Source organism: Carcharhinus amblyrhynchos, chromosome 23 (genome assembly GCF_965287045.1).
Source record: "Carcharhinus amblyrhynchos chromosome 23, sCarAmb.v2.hapA, whole genome shotgun sequence".
NCBI lineage: Eukaryota > Metazoa > Chordata > Chondrichthyes > Carcharhiniformes > Carcharhinidae > Carcharhinus > Carcharhinus amblyrhynchos.
The window spans coordinates 24,433,528-24,446,453 of record NC_137346.1 but is presented as its reverse complement, the minus strand read 5'-3'; the positions used below and the strand labels follow the sequence as shown (position 1 = coordinate 24,446,453).

Below are 12,926 nucleotides of genomic sequence, written 5' to 3'. Positions count from 1 at the left end.
TGCTCCGGTTTCCTCCAGGTGCTCCAGTTTCCTCCCACAGTCGAAAAGATGTGCTGGTTAGGTTGATTGACCATGCTAAAATTGTCCCTTAGTGTGTCCTGACATGCTTAGGTTAGAGGGATTAGCAGATAAAATATGTAGGGATATGGGGGTAGGGTCTGGGTGGGATTGTGGTCAGTGCAGACTAGATGGGCCGAAGGGCCTCTTTCTGCACTGTAGGGTTCTATGATTCTATGAAACTAGAGTAATCAGGCAATGTTTTAGAACATATCTTGAGGAATTAGTTTTATTTATTGATTTACACTTTGAGTGGCAACCTAGTACAGTTTGACTGAACCTATTTTCACCTGCACTAATCAGCCCAGTGAGATTTTCAAAGCCATAAAGAATTGTTTATAGGTTGCAATGGTGTTAAAGTTAAATCATTGACTAATATTTGAATGCTTTGAAAATATACCTATTAATGTCCTTGCACCAAAAAAATCTTAGCTCGAGTCCTTTCGAATGAGCAGAAACGTGCAATAGTATTTATTGTCCCTGAGAAAGTAGTGCTGACTACTGCAGATACACCCACAATGCTGTCAAAGAATTTCTGGGATATTTATGATAATGGCTTGGTGACAGTGAAGGAATAGCAATTAAATTTCCAAGTCACTAAATTGATTCCAGAGATGAGGGTTTGTTTTATGAAGAGTTTGGGCAGTTTAGGCCTATACTTGATTGATTAGTGTCACAAGTAGGCTTACATTAACATTGCAATGAAATTACTGTGAAAATCCACTAGTCACCACACTCTGGTGCCTGTTTGGGTACATTGAGGGAGAATTTAGCATGGCCAAAGCACCTATCCAGCATATCTTTTGGACTGTGGGAGGAAACCCATGCAGATACAGGGAGAACGTGCAGACTCCACATAGACAATGACCCAAGAATTAAACCTGGTTCCCTGGCGCTGAAAGGTGCAGAGCTAACCACTGCCATCATGCTGCCCACTTCTGAGAGTTTGGAAGAAAGAGGAGATCCAATTGCGGTGTACTTGATTCAGAGGATTGACAAAGTGGGGAGGATGTTTCCTCTTGTAGGGTAAACTGGATCATGAGATTATAGTTTTAGGATAAGGGATGACAGATTTAAAACAAGTGAGGAGAAGTTATTTCTGAGTTGCGAGTCTGTGGAATTCACTACCCCAGAGTGCAATGGATGCTGGAATGTTGAGTAAATTTAAGGAAGAGGTGGACAGATTTTTAATTAGTAATGGGTTGAAGGTCTTATTTGAATAGAATAAGAACAGGCAGGAAAGTGGAGCTGAAGCCAAGACGAGATCAGCCATGATCGTGCTGAATGGTGGAGCAGGCTTGAGGGGCTGGATTGCCTACTCCTGCTTCTAGTACTTATGTAAGTCAGGCTGGTATGTCTCTTTGAGAGGAACATGTGGCCAGTGGGGTTCCCACTGTGTCCATTACCCTTGTGCTGCTAGGGCGATGGTGGTCCCGAGTATTGAAGATGCTGTGGAAGCAACCTTAGTGAGTGGCTGCAGCACATTTTGTAGATGATGCACTAGTGTTACTGTTTAATCTCTAGGCAGCCCATAATGAAAATTACCATGACTGGAATCCATCTGCAGTTTTAACAGATTTTTGAGGAATGTGGGCTGAAACATCCACATTACCGATTGCAATTCGCACATTAAAACTTTGTTAAATATGCTTCCTTCCAGTGATGAAGAAAACACAGAAACCCTTTCCCTTCCCTGCCTCTCACAAGATGAAGTGGATGCCAAGCCTTCAGAGTCGAGAATCAAATCCATGTGAGTTCTGTCAGTTCAGTCTCTCGGATAAATTCCTTATTGTCTGTCTTATTTTGAATTTCCTCATTTTCATTGTATTTTTATTGGCCGACTCCATTTCCTGGAATAGGTGGGTGTCTGAAACTATGAGGAGCATTTTTATGATGGCAGTTTCTTATTCATACTGTGCGTGCCCACACAGTCACCCAACACATTCCAGTAAACCCTGGGTCGTCCTCTTCCCAACTGGTGTTTTGCAGATAATGTGTGGAGTGTTTTAGAAGAATGTGACTCCTAGTGAAATGGGATGATGAACAAGTGTCCCAGTTAAAACAGTGAGTTGCTATATGGGGCATCACAGGCACGTAGATTATTCTGCATTTGCCAGATGTCGATATCTGGATTCATATTGCACTTGTCAATGGAGTCCCGATTCACGAGGAAGCTGTAAAGTCTGAGGAAAAACAAATTCAAAAGAAGCAATTGGATAAATTTGAGTCCGTTTATTTTTATTAGAGATGATTCAAGTTATGAAGAGGAGCAGCAGTGTGGATTGAAACATTCCAGTGATTTGAAGGGTGTGAAACGTGGGATTGGAAGTCCAAAATTCATTGCAAAGAACAGTGGATGCTTTTTTAATTATGTGAACTCTTGTAGAGGACTAGAATTCATGATCGAAACAAGGTGGTTTAAGGAAAGGAAGATGGAGATGTGGGAATGGAAGCAGGCACATGGGATTAGGACTGCTGCTCATGAGGTGATGAATGCTTGCACAGACTGGCTGAGCAAATGGCCTTTTCAATGCTGTACCTTTTGTATGTACCTGACTGGTTGGCTGTAGCTTGATGTTACAACCTGGAAATGATTTGTGTTGATATTTGGGAGCCTATGAGGCTTCACACCTCATTCACATATGATAAAACAGCAATGAGTACAGGAAGTTCTGGCTGCTACGAGCACAAAAGTAAATGATGGACTTGGAGGTGGAGGATAGCTGGTTGAATGGGATCCTGGTGAGACAGGAGATCCTTGCAAATGGAGCAGTAGTGACCAGAAGAATGGTGTATAGATAAAAAAGCTTTCTGCAGGCAATCTGTAAGGTTGGTTTCTGACGCAATCCAGATAGCAGAAAGCCTTTTGTAGCATGGACTTCGAGCAGTTCTTCTGTCATTGTTGAATTGTTTCTGTTACACCCATTTTATCCAAATCTCATTCTAGGGCATAAAAGAACTAGGTGCAGCAGTAGACAATTCAACCCCTCAAACCATTCAATTCAATCGTGGCTGATCTTGTGTCCCCCTCTTGTCCCCTCTCCATAACCTTTCATCTCTCTGCTAATTAAAAACCTATCTATCTCAAATTTATTTGTTGTTCCACACAGCGTCCACTGCACTCTGAGGTGGAGAGTTCTGCAGATTCACGACATTTGAAGTAATTCCTCTTTTCTGTTTTAAATCTGCCACCTGTTAGCCTAAAACTATGGCCTCTTGTTCTAGAATGTCCTTGTAGGAGAAACATCTGCCCTAAGTCTACCTTGTCAGTCCCCTTTTGCTGAACAGAGGATCAAACATATATAAATAGTTGGGTGAACATCAGCTTCAGATGTGGGTAAAGGGAATCAATTGTTTGTCCTTGTCCAGTTTTCCAGTCAGGAATGCCCTTGTACTTCCTGCATGTCACTTTGGGAATTTGGGAGGCCCTGTTGAGACTGAAACAACATGAGCAATTGCACGACCAGGTTTCAGACCAAAGTTCAATGTCAACTATCTCCAAGGTTTCATCTTGTGTCTTGTGCTTACATATTGTAGATGATACTTGATTTCCATGTTGGACAAGCAGGATTGAGCTTGTTTTGGACTGTCTTGTTTTTTTTGATTACTGGGAGTCATGTAATGGAAGCCACCTCCCATTGCAAATTGCTCACTAACCTGCAAAAAACATTTCAACAAGGAAACCTGAATCATGATATGCACCCTGCCATTTTCTGTGGGCAGCTATATTTTTAAAACACTGTTTGGAGTTAAGTGTACACTTTTGACTCCTGAAAGGCTTAAACATTTGAAGGAGAGAATTTTGTGGATCATAGTATCCTACATTGCAGAAGGAGGCCATTTGACCCATCAAGCCTCCACTGACAACAATCCCACCCAGGCCTGATCTTGTAACCCCATGTATTTATCCTGCTAATCCCACTAAGTGGCAATTTAGCACAGCCAATCAACCTAACAGTGGACCAAGTGGGAAAGCCTGTTCACTTTAGTTCCCAGTGGGTGGACTTCCTGAGCAATCAGATGATTGATTGAACATGGGCTGCAGCTAAACAACTTTTAGGGGGAGCAGAATGCAGCCATAATACACTGAGCATTCTGCAATGACCCCTTTCCCTTTGAGACTTGCCCTGACTTTCCTATTGACACCATTTTGCAGAAAAGTTGCTTACGTTTTTTACAAATTTCACTTGATTCTGAAGCACAGGCAAGTGTGAGATCTGGAGTTCTTGCAGAACACACATTTCAATGGAATGAATGACTGGCAATTAAAAAAAAAATACTGTCAGCGAGGAAGGAATTGGGGGTGAGGGGAGGGTGCAGTCAGAGTTCAATGTGGTGGAAATTGTTTAAATTGCAGGATTTTCTTTTGAAATTACAAATACAGGCTTTTTGCTGCAGCAGCAATTGGGCCTGAACTGTCCATTAGGCCACGTCTACCAATAAATAAAACCACAAGGGTTTAAAGCGGCCTCGTGGCTGTTAGTATTCAGTCTGAGTGCCATGACAGCAATTGCTGGCCAGCAGCCTGTGACCCAAAATCTCATGGGTTTGTTAAGCTCTGGGTTAAGGCACTTAGAGGGCTTGGTGCACAGTGTTGCCTTCTGTGGGGAAAATATGTATGCTTTTTTGATAATTGAGATACTTTTTTAAACCCACTGAAAACAAAAGACTTGCCAAATACCTTTCCATGAGCACATGATGTATTTAAGGTGGGAAAGTTGATGCCTTGAGGTTAAATTTGCACCATAGCCTTGGCTTTTGGGATGGAGGTCGTGGGTTCAAGTCCCACTCTAGAGACTTGCGCACAGAATTGAGGCTGAAACTCAAATCTTGTCTGAGATGCTGTCTTCTGAATGAAATGTCAGGGTGCGATCTGTACTCAGTTGTGTATATAAAAAGATTTCATTATACTATGAAGAAAAGTAGGAGAATTCACGCTGTCTTCATCTTTATCCCTCAAACTAACATTAAAATAGATTGTCCAATCCTTCATCTGATTTGCTGTTTATGGGATCCTGCTCATGCAATTTGATGCTGTGTCTTTATTCATTCATCAGATGTTGGCTTTATTGGTTGGACCAGCATTTATTGCCCACCCTTAATTGCTCTAATTCCTGACCCTACAACAATGACTACATTTCAAGTACTGTGTAATTTATTACCTGTGATGCAATTTGGGATATCTCAAATTTGTGTCCATGCTGCTTTAGCTACTTCTGTTACTGTTGAATAGTCTCAAATACACCCATTTTGTCCAAATCCCCCTCTCTCAGCCTGATAGTGCCTATAAGCTGAATTGAGGGCCCTCGACTGAGGGTGGTTCTGTTCAGTGTTCTCATCTCCTGTGTGCATGAACTCCTAAGCTTATCGCTTCAAAGTATTCCTGCACTTGTTTCTACTGAAGGTGAGGCAATGGTGACTTTGGCAAACAGCTAGGACCTGCACAAGTAACCAATGACCCTGTCATTTCCACTTTGTTTCTGCCTGGTACCTTTTTTTGCAATGGCTATAATTGAAATTAGTAACTTGCCACTTAAAGAATTTTAGACACTGATTTGTGCGACATTACCCCATGCCGTAGCAGGCAACCTAAGTCAGCACTGTTGTGCTGTTTGGTTGGCACATTCTTGAAATAAGGAGATTAAAACAGTTTTTCTATATACTGCAGTCTCATCTGTCAGTGTTTGCAACATAAACCTGATATCTAAGAAGTAATTCTCCAGTATTCCCATGATAAGATTTTGTGCTTTCTGTCTGATCTGTTCTTAAGTTAATGAGGCATTGGGTAGGCTCTGCAAATTGGTGTTTCCAGTGCAAAGATTCTTGTACGATGAAAAATCCTAGGAATTTTAAATGTTATTTTGCAATCCTAGACATCATAAAATCCCTTCAGTGCAGAAGCGGACCATTCGCCCCATCGTGTCTGCACTGACACTTTGACAGAGCATCCCACCCAGATCCTATCCATGCAAACCCAGATATTTACCTTGCTAATCCCCCTAATTTTCACATCTTGGGCCTTAAGGGGCAATGTAGCATGGCCTAACCCACACATCTTTCCCCTGTGGGAGGGAACCAGAGCACCCAGAGGAAACCCACACAGACATAGGTGGAACAAGCTCCACACAGTCACCTAATGCTGGTATTGAACCCAGGTCCCTGGTGCTGAGAGGCAGCAGTGCTAACTTGGGAAATGGCCATAAAATGAAATGTGGAATTCTGTGTTCATTAATGAACAAGTTTACTGGAATAACTTCACTTTAGCACCATAACATGCATAAGTGTATGTAATAGAATTGAAACAAATATATTGTTGTTTATGCATAATGTTTCTGCATTTACTTTCCAGAAATCCACCTTCAGAAAGTAGAACTACTTTGCAAAGTATTGTCTCCCATGAAATCCAGATCTGGATTTTGGAACTGCTTTGCAAAGTACTGTCTGCCAGGTAAATGTGAGAATTATTTTTATGGATATAAACTTAGAGGAAGAGTTATATTAGCATAGAACATATTCATATATAGATTTTCAAACATTGCTGCTGTTTTGTGAAAATTAATAGAGGGAAAAGTACCAGAGAACAGAGCAACCATAACCTCTTATGATACTAGCACTACACTGTATTTAAATCTTTTTGAAAAAGATAGATGTGTGAATGTTGGGGATCTATTCTTGTCACTAATTAGGATCCAAGTGACATTCTCACTTCAGACCAAGAAGCATTTCTTCAAATAATGAAAATATTTTCTTTTCTCTAACAGTATTTGATCAATTTTGTTGATTTATCCTAAGAATTAATAGTTGCTTGTGGGTCATAGAATCCCTGTGGTGCAGAAAGAGGCCATTTGGCCATTGCACCTGTTTCTTCTCTGTTCAATCAGTCTGTGCATTTTTACATGTAGGTCAAGGTGATAAATTGGGAAGCTAGAGGGCAAAATGAGCAAAGTCACTGTTGTGCACTATCACTGAAATTAACAATTTGAATCAATCTGCAGTGAAAAGAATAGCATAACATCCATACTAGCATCAAACCCACACTTGACTATTGTTACTCAGTTTGTTTCTGCTGTCCCCCAGTTTTCTACAACTTGTAACGAGAGAGTCCTGTCACACCAAGTTCTTTGATAGCACCATGCAGCTGCTCACAGAATGTGCCTCTCATATAATGATCCTCCCTTTTTACAAAGGCATGCAGTGACCATGCTTATCTGACCTTGCTGCTGCTCCATTGGAGACTGTGGCAATCTCTTTTACACATACTCTGGGTGTGAGCAGCACAGCTTGGTGTCCACACTGTTTTGACCCTTGAGGTGAACAGTTCAAGGAAGGGGCTTTTAATCCCGCTTTGCTTGAGGATATTGGCTGCGGCTGACTTTGCTGTCCAATCCAAATAAAGCAAGTGGCAAAGATGTCAAAAATGCCACCTTACTTTGACCATCCTCACTCCCTACCATTTGAGCCTTTCAGCAAAGCTATGTTCTTGTCTATTGGGCAAAGTCACAGAATCTGAATAGTATGGCACTGATCACGAGCCTTTTTTAACCATTATCAATTATTTGATGCTGTCTGACCTAATGGTGAGTTTTTTTAATGGGTTATGACTTGAGTTCCTGTTTATTGTATACCAGGTTAACTTGCAAGAAAACAGTACATGGAGCAGTATCAGTGGTAGATTCCACCCTATTCTTTACATGAAGCCATTTTAAAATATGTTCTCTGTAAATGATTGTAGTTAGGACGTAAATCATATCACATCATTGTCCATTATTGCAAAACCACTTTCCCTACTTCCTTTCTGTCACTGTGTGGTACTGTGGCATCTTGTGTTGCTGTTTAACACACCCATCCACATAGTGCAATTGACTTCTTTGTGGAGATGACTTTCTTGTGCATCTATTTGTGGCAGGTTGCCATCCAGTGTGCTTTATTGCCTTTCTTAGCAGTTTTCTTTGGGTTGACCCCCTTTCAAATCTCTTTTTTTCAAGATCTTCTCCCATTGTTTTTTGTGTGGGGAGGGAGCAGACCATTCAACTCTTCCCTCTCGGGCTATCCTTCTTGTTCCACTCAAGTTGCATTTCCAGCACCTTGCTGGTGAATCTTGCTTTCTTCTGTCTGGGATGCTCCATTGAGAGAATAGTTGAGTAATTAAAACCTCTAAGGCTTCCTTGGCTAATTCAGGGATTTAAATAGCCCCTATTTATTGCTGGAAACAAATGCTAGTCATTAGACGATTAAAGGCCATTTTTTCACATGCTCAAAAATAATATTTAAGTTATTGATTAAAAATCTTAATTCATCCTTGACAGTTTAGGGCACTCAATCACTTCTAGGTTTATTATTTTGCACTTTTTTTGTAACAGGTTTTTGTTCTTTAATGCCAGTTATTTGCTTTACAAAATAGGCAAAATTGTAAGTTTTTTTATGTATTTGAATTTACCTCAATATCTCTGCTAAATGGATCACAAATGGATTAATAACAGAAAAGCTCTCTGCAGAATCACTAATACACCAATGGGACCAACAGAACTGATTTATGCACCATTGCAGAGGGAGCCCTGTGAAAAGACAGTGCCATAACACTGGGCTTCAACCTATAGAAATCTCTAGTTACGCCACTGCTAATTTCCACCAATAAGTTGCTGTTTTTCTTTTTTTGTATCCGGAGATATCACTTTTATTTAGCGTCAACTCCTAAGTCTAATCTTCCATCTTTCATACGTCATGATCAGATTACATGCTGTTTTTGATTAAATTCTCCTGTCCTGAACTAATCTTTTCATGTTTCCATTTAAAAATAAATGCCCTTTTCATCACTGCAATACAATTTAACGTTTATCCAAACCAATTGTCTTTTGGGTAAGTTGTGATCAGACACAAGCCTCCCTTAGCCCTCCATGCCATTTAGGCTTATAAAAAAAAAAAATCCTTCTACTTGCAATCCCTCTTTGATTTCTTCCCCCTGGATCAAATGGTTCATTTGTATCTGCCCAATCGAGGTAACTTGCTAAAGCCTAAACATTGCCCAAGCCAGAGCCTAATCACTGTAACCTGTTCACTTTCACGGTCAAAGCTGGTGGGACAATATAGGTGTCTAAGGGTCACTGGTGGTATATGGTTCTGTAAGGGCTGATGCTGTCTGTGATGCTGTTTGCCAGGTGCTCTCTGGAAATGCAGCTCACAGTAACAGCCTAATCACATGCTAGCTCTCTCAGCCAGTGGGCTCCTGCTGCTGTCCACTGCACCCCCCAGCTGGGAGTAGAACCTCTCTCATTGCCTCCTCTTTCTGCGTGTGCCAAATAAGGTTCAGTGGCTAACAACCCTGCCTCTAAGTAGGATGACTGCAGACTTAGGTTCCACTCCAAGATCCTGAGCATGTAATCTGTGCTGAGGCTCCACTGCCTGAGGTACTAACACCAGATGGAGGTGACAAATATAAGTCATGTGCACCCTCCTACATGGATGCAATTGATTGTGGTTTTTATTGGCCAAAACATTACCAATTTGTATATTTCTTATAGTCAATGAAATCCCTTAAGAGTTGTTTAGCTTTCAATGAAAAATATTTTTTCTGGTACTTGTCTATGTAATTGCAATGAAATAGTTTCCAGTGTTTTCCATTCACTATGTACTGCTACCTTTACAGGTCACCCTTTACCACACATCCCCCTCCAGCTGGGAGGGTGAGATCGTCTGGATCTCAGACTCTCCCACGACAGGCATCAGTGTCCCTCCACGACCAGCTGTCACGTGCAATTCAGGTGGGTTCTGCAGGACAGTGGCCCTTCTGAATTTGTCCAGCTGGTAGGAAATAAATTAATTCACAATTGCCTCGCACACCACTAAAATCATAGACATTGCCCATCTGTGGAAACCTTCAACTTTTCTCAGTTGGGTGACTGTCTGAATGAAGGAGTAAAATGTTCAAGCTTAAGACAATGTAGAAACCAAAACTATATCAAATTAGGTGTGTTCTCTGGCATGCTACCTTATTACTTTTCATAAGCCCTCTTGAATTTTAGATCAGTGAGCTTTTTAGAAGTTTGTAAAGTTTAATTGTTAGTGTCACAAGTGGGCATACATGAAATTATTGTGAAAATCACTTAGTTGTCACACCCTGTTCAGCCACACTGAGGGAGAATTTAGCATAGCCAATGCACCTAACCAGCACATTTTTTGGACTGTGGGGGGGAAACCAGAGCACCCAGAGGAAACCCACAGACACAGGCAGAACGTAGAGGACTCCACACAGACAGTGACCTGAGCTGGAAATTGAACCCGGGCCCTGGTGCTGTGATAACCACTGCTTTGTTACAAGCTGGAGATTATCAACCTGGAATGTTAACCCCTGTCTCATGCTCTCCACAAATTCAGCAAGTGCTGAGTATTAGTTGCACTTTCTTTTATTTCAAATTCTAGCATCTGCTGTATTCTACATTTTATTGGTCATTCTGTGATCGAGTGAAGCAGTGGAATGTTCTTGATTCTTTATTTTGAAATGTCCAGTTTATTTCTGACAACACCTATTCTTTATTGTCAAAGTGGCAACATGTAACAGATGTAGGATGGTTTATATTGTAGTCCAGTCTATGGAACCTAGTTGAGGCTGCAGTGAGTTAATTGGCAGAAAGCAGATTGTGGAGACTGTGTTTATCCCCCTTTCTTTTTCTCACCTGCGAGTGCGGGTGCAGTATATGCAGGGGAATGAATAAGGGGAGCAGTACTAATTGGATAGGTCCTTCAAAGAGCTAGCACAATGGACTGAATGGTCTCCTTCGGTGTTGGAGGATTCTGTGATTTTTACAATCATCAGGAATAAGGGAGATGTTTCCACTCCCTAGTCTGGCTGTAACATAGTCACTTTTACCTTCTTGAAATCAGGTAAATGTTGAATCTGATGACTGAATACCATGTGTGCTGAGTTCACCAGAGGAGATAGGAAGAACTTCTTATGCAAACCTACCCTGAGGAAAGCAAAGTGCCAAAGTTATGGCTCATCATGCATAAGATATTAGAACTGCAACCTCTAGTTGAGAGACATTTTGGTCACTGTCATTTAGTGTGATACATGACATTAATGTTTTCTTAATTGTAAAATACAGATGGGCTGAAGTGAAAATTTGTCTAAAGCGCAAGTTGGAAATTTATTTCCTCCTCCCAGAATTCTGTCATTCAATTGTATCTCTGATGTGCACAGTTTGAGACACGACTGTATAGTTCAACAGGCTATGCAGATTTTTGAGCAATGGTAATAAAGAACAACTAATTTTTTTTACCCTCATGTTTTTCTATAACTTTTGTCATGAAATTTCTCCATGACCAATGTGGTCTTCCTGTTCTTCACTTAACAGTTGGCAAAGGCTGAGAATGTAGTCTGTTGCTTTGATGGAGAGCTGGGTTTTTTTTTGCTGCTGAGAGCTGTTAGCTGTGCCATACTGCTTATTACTTTCTGGATGCCACTGGTCTATTTGTATCTAGATTAAAGGGTTGGAAGGCTAAGACAAGGTGACTTCTTATCTATTTAAAACTGATTTTCTGCTGTATGTTGTTCTATTCTTTTATTCCCACAGGTTTGGATTTCTTTATCGCGCTAACAGTGCCAAAACACCACCAGCAACCAAAACCTCAGCCGAAGCCTGGGAAGTCATTGACCCCCAAGGAAGCGAAATTGTATGAGGAATGTTCACAAACCAAAGAATAAAACTGAGGGAAAATATGTGTATATACATATTATTTTACTATATTTAACTTGTTACTTTAAGCACAGAATTTAGTTTTAATTTCATAAATATTAACAGGAATGGACATTTAAATGATTTGTGTAATAATTATAAAGAATTAAAGATTTCTAAATTATTTTTAAATAAAAGCTTTATTTTAAAAAAGCCTCGAGTATTCCTGAAGCAAAGTCTTATTACACTCAGGCCTTCCAGTCTCCTCCTACTGTGTTCTCAATATGATGCACAAATTGATTACAACACTGGGCCAGAGATGACAATTTTGGGTGATTTTACCATTTTGGAAAATCAAATCAGTGGGGTGATTTTTCAGTGTTGGAGGGGACATTATTGGCATAAATTCACCTGTTTTCTTGGGACTGCTGCAGCAGTTTGGGTGATTGCTGGGGCAGAAATTTACATTTTTATAATGGGTTCAGTGTAGGGTGTTGCTTTGGATTAATTAATGTTTGGTTGTACAAGGATGGTAAACTAGTGGATTTGATATTGAATTAATTCAAATCCTACCATGGGAAGTTATGAAGTATGAATTTTAAAAATTGGAATTTCTTCTGAATCAGGATGTTATACAAGAAGTGGCTGTGTAGTCCACTGCTAATGTGCCTAGTGCCATTCAGTATGATCATAGCTGAGCCTGGGCTTCAACTCCATTTTCCCCACCCACACCCCACAACCCTAATTCCCTGACAGATCAAAAATCTGTCTTAAATCTATCAATAGAACATCCACAACCCCCTGGGGTAAGGGATGCCAGAGACTCCAAGTGAAGAAATTTCTCCTTTAATCCTAAATGATCAGCCCCTCCTGAGACTGTCTGTCTGTTTCAGATTCCCAGATCAATGGAAGCAATCAAGCTCCTTCAGAGTTGTGTAGGTTTCAATGAGATTGCCTCTTATCCTTATAAACTCCAGAGAATATAAACCCAATTTACTCAGCCTTGCTCTGCTTGGAATTGTGATAAGAACATAAGAAATAGGAGCAGGAGTAGGCCATCTAGCCCCTCGAGGCTGCCCCACCATTCAATAAGATCATGGCTGATGTGTTGTGTCTCAGTTCCACATTCCCACCCTCTCCCAAATTTACTGGAGTTCTATGAGGATGTGTCTAGGGTGGTGGATAGAGGAGAGCCAGTGG

General features: G+C 40.8%; 1 protein-coding gene across 5 annotated transcripts in view; it reads left to right on the top strand.

The window, feature by feature from the left end:
- rilp (Rab interacting lysosomal protein) overlaps nt 1–11,896 on the top strand; it is a 41,187-nt gene extending 29,291 nt beyond the window's left edge. Inside the window, exons 7-10 of one of the 5 annotated variants that reach the window (XM_080210510.1) lie at nt 1,718–1,807; nt 6,407–6,505; nt 9,701–9,815; nt 11,625–11,896. In XM_080210510.1, the coding sequence (XP_080066636.1) occupies nt 1,718–1,807; nt 6,407–6,505; nt 9,701–9,815; nt 11,625–11,648 (328 nt within the window). In that variant the 3' untranslated portion in view covers nt 11,649–11,896. The remainder of the gene's footprint in view (nt 1–1,717; nt 1,808–6,406; nt 6,506–9,700; nt 9,816–11,624) is intronic. The other 4 variants (XM_080210511.1, XM_080210512.1, XM_080210513.1 and 1 more) reach the window with 4 other exon arrangements.
- The last annotated feature ends 1,030 nt before the right edge of the window (nt 11,897–12,926 follow it).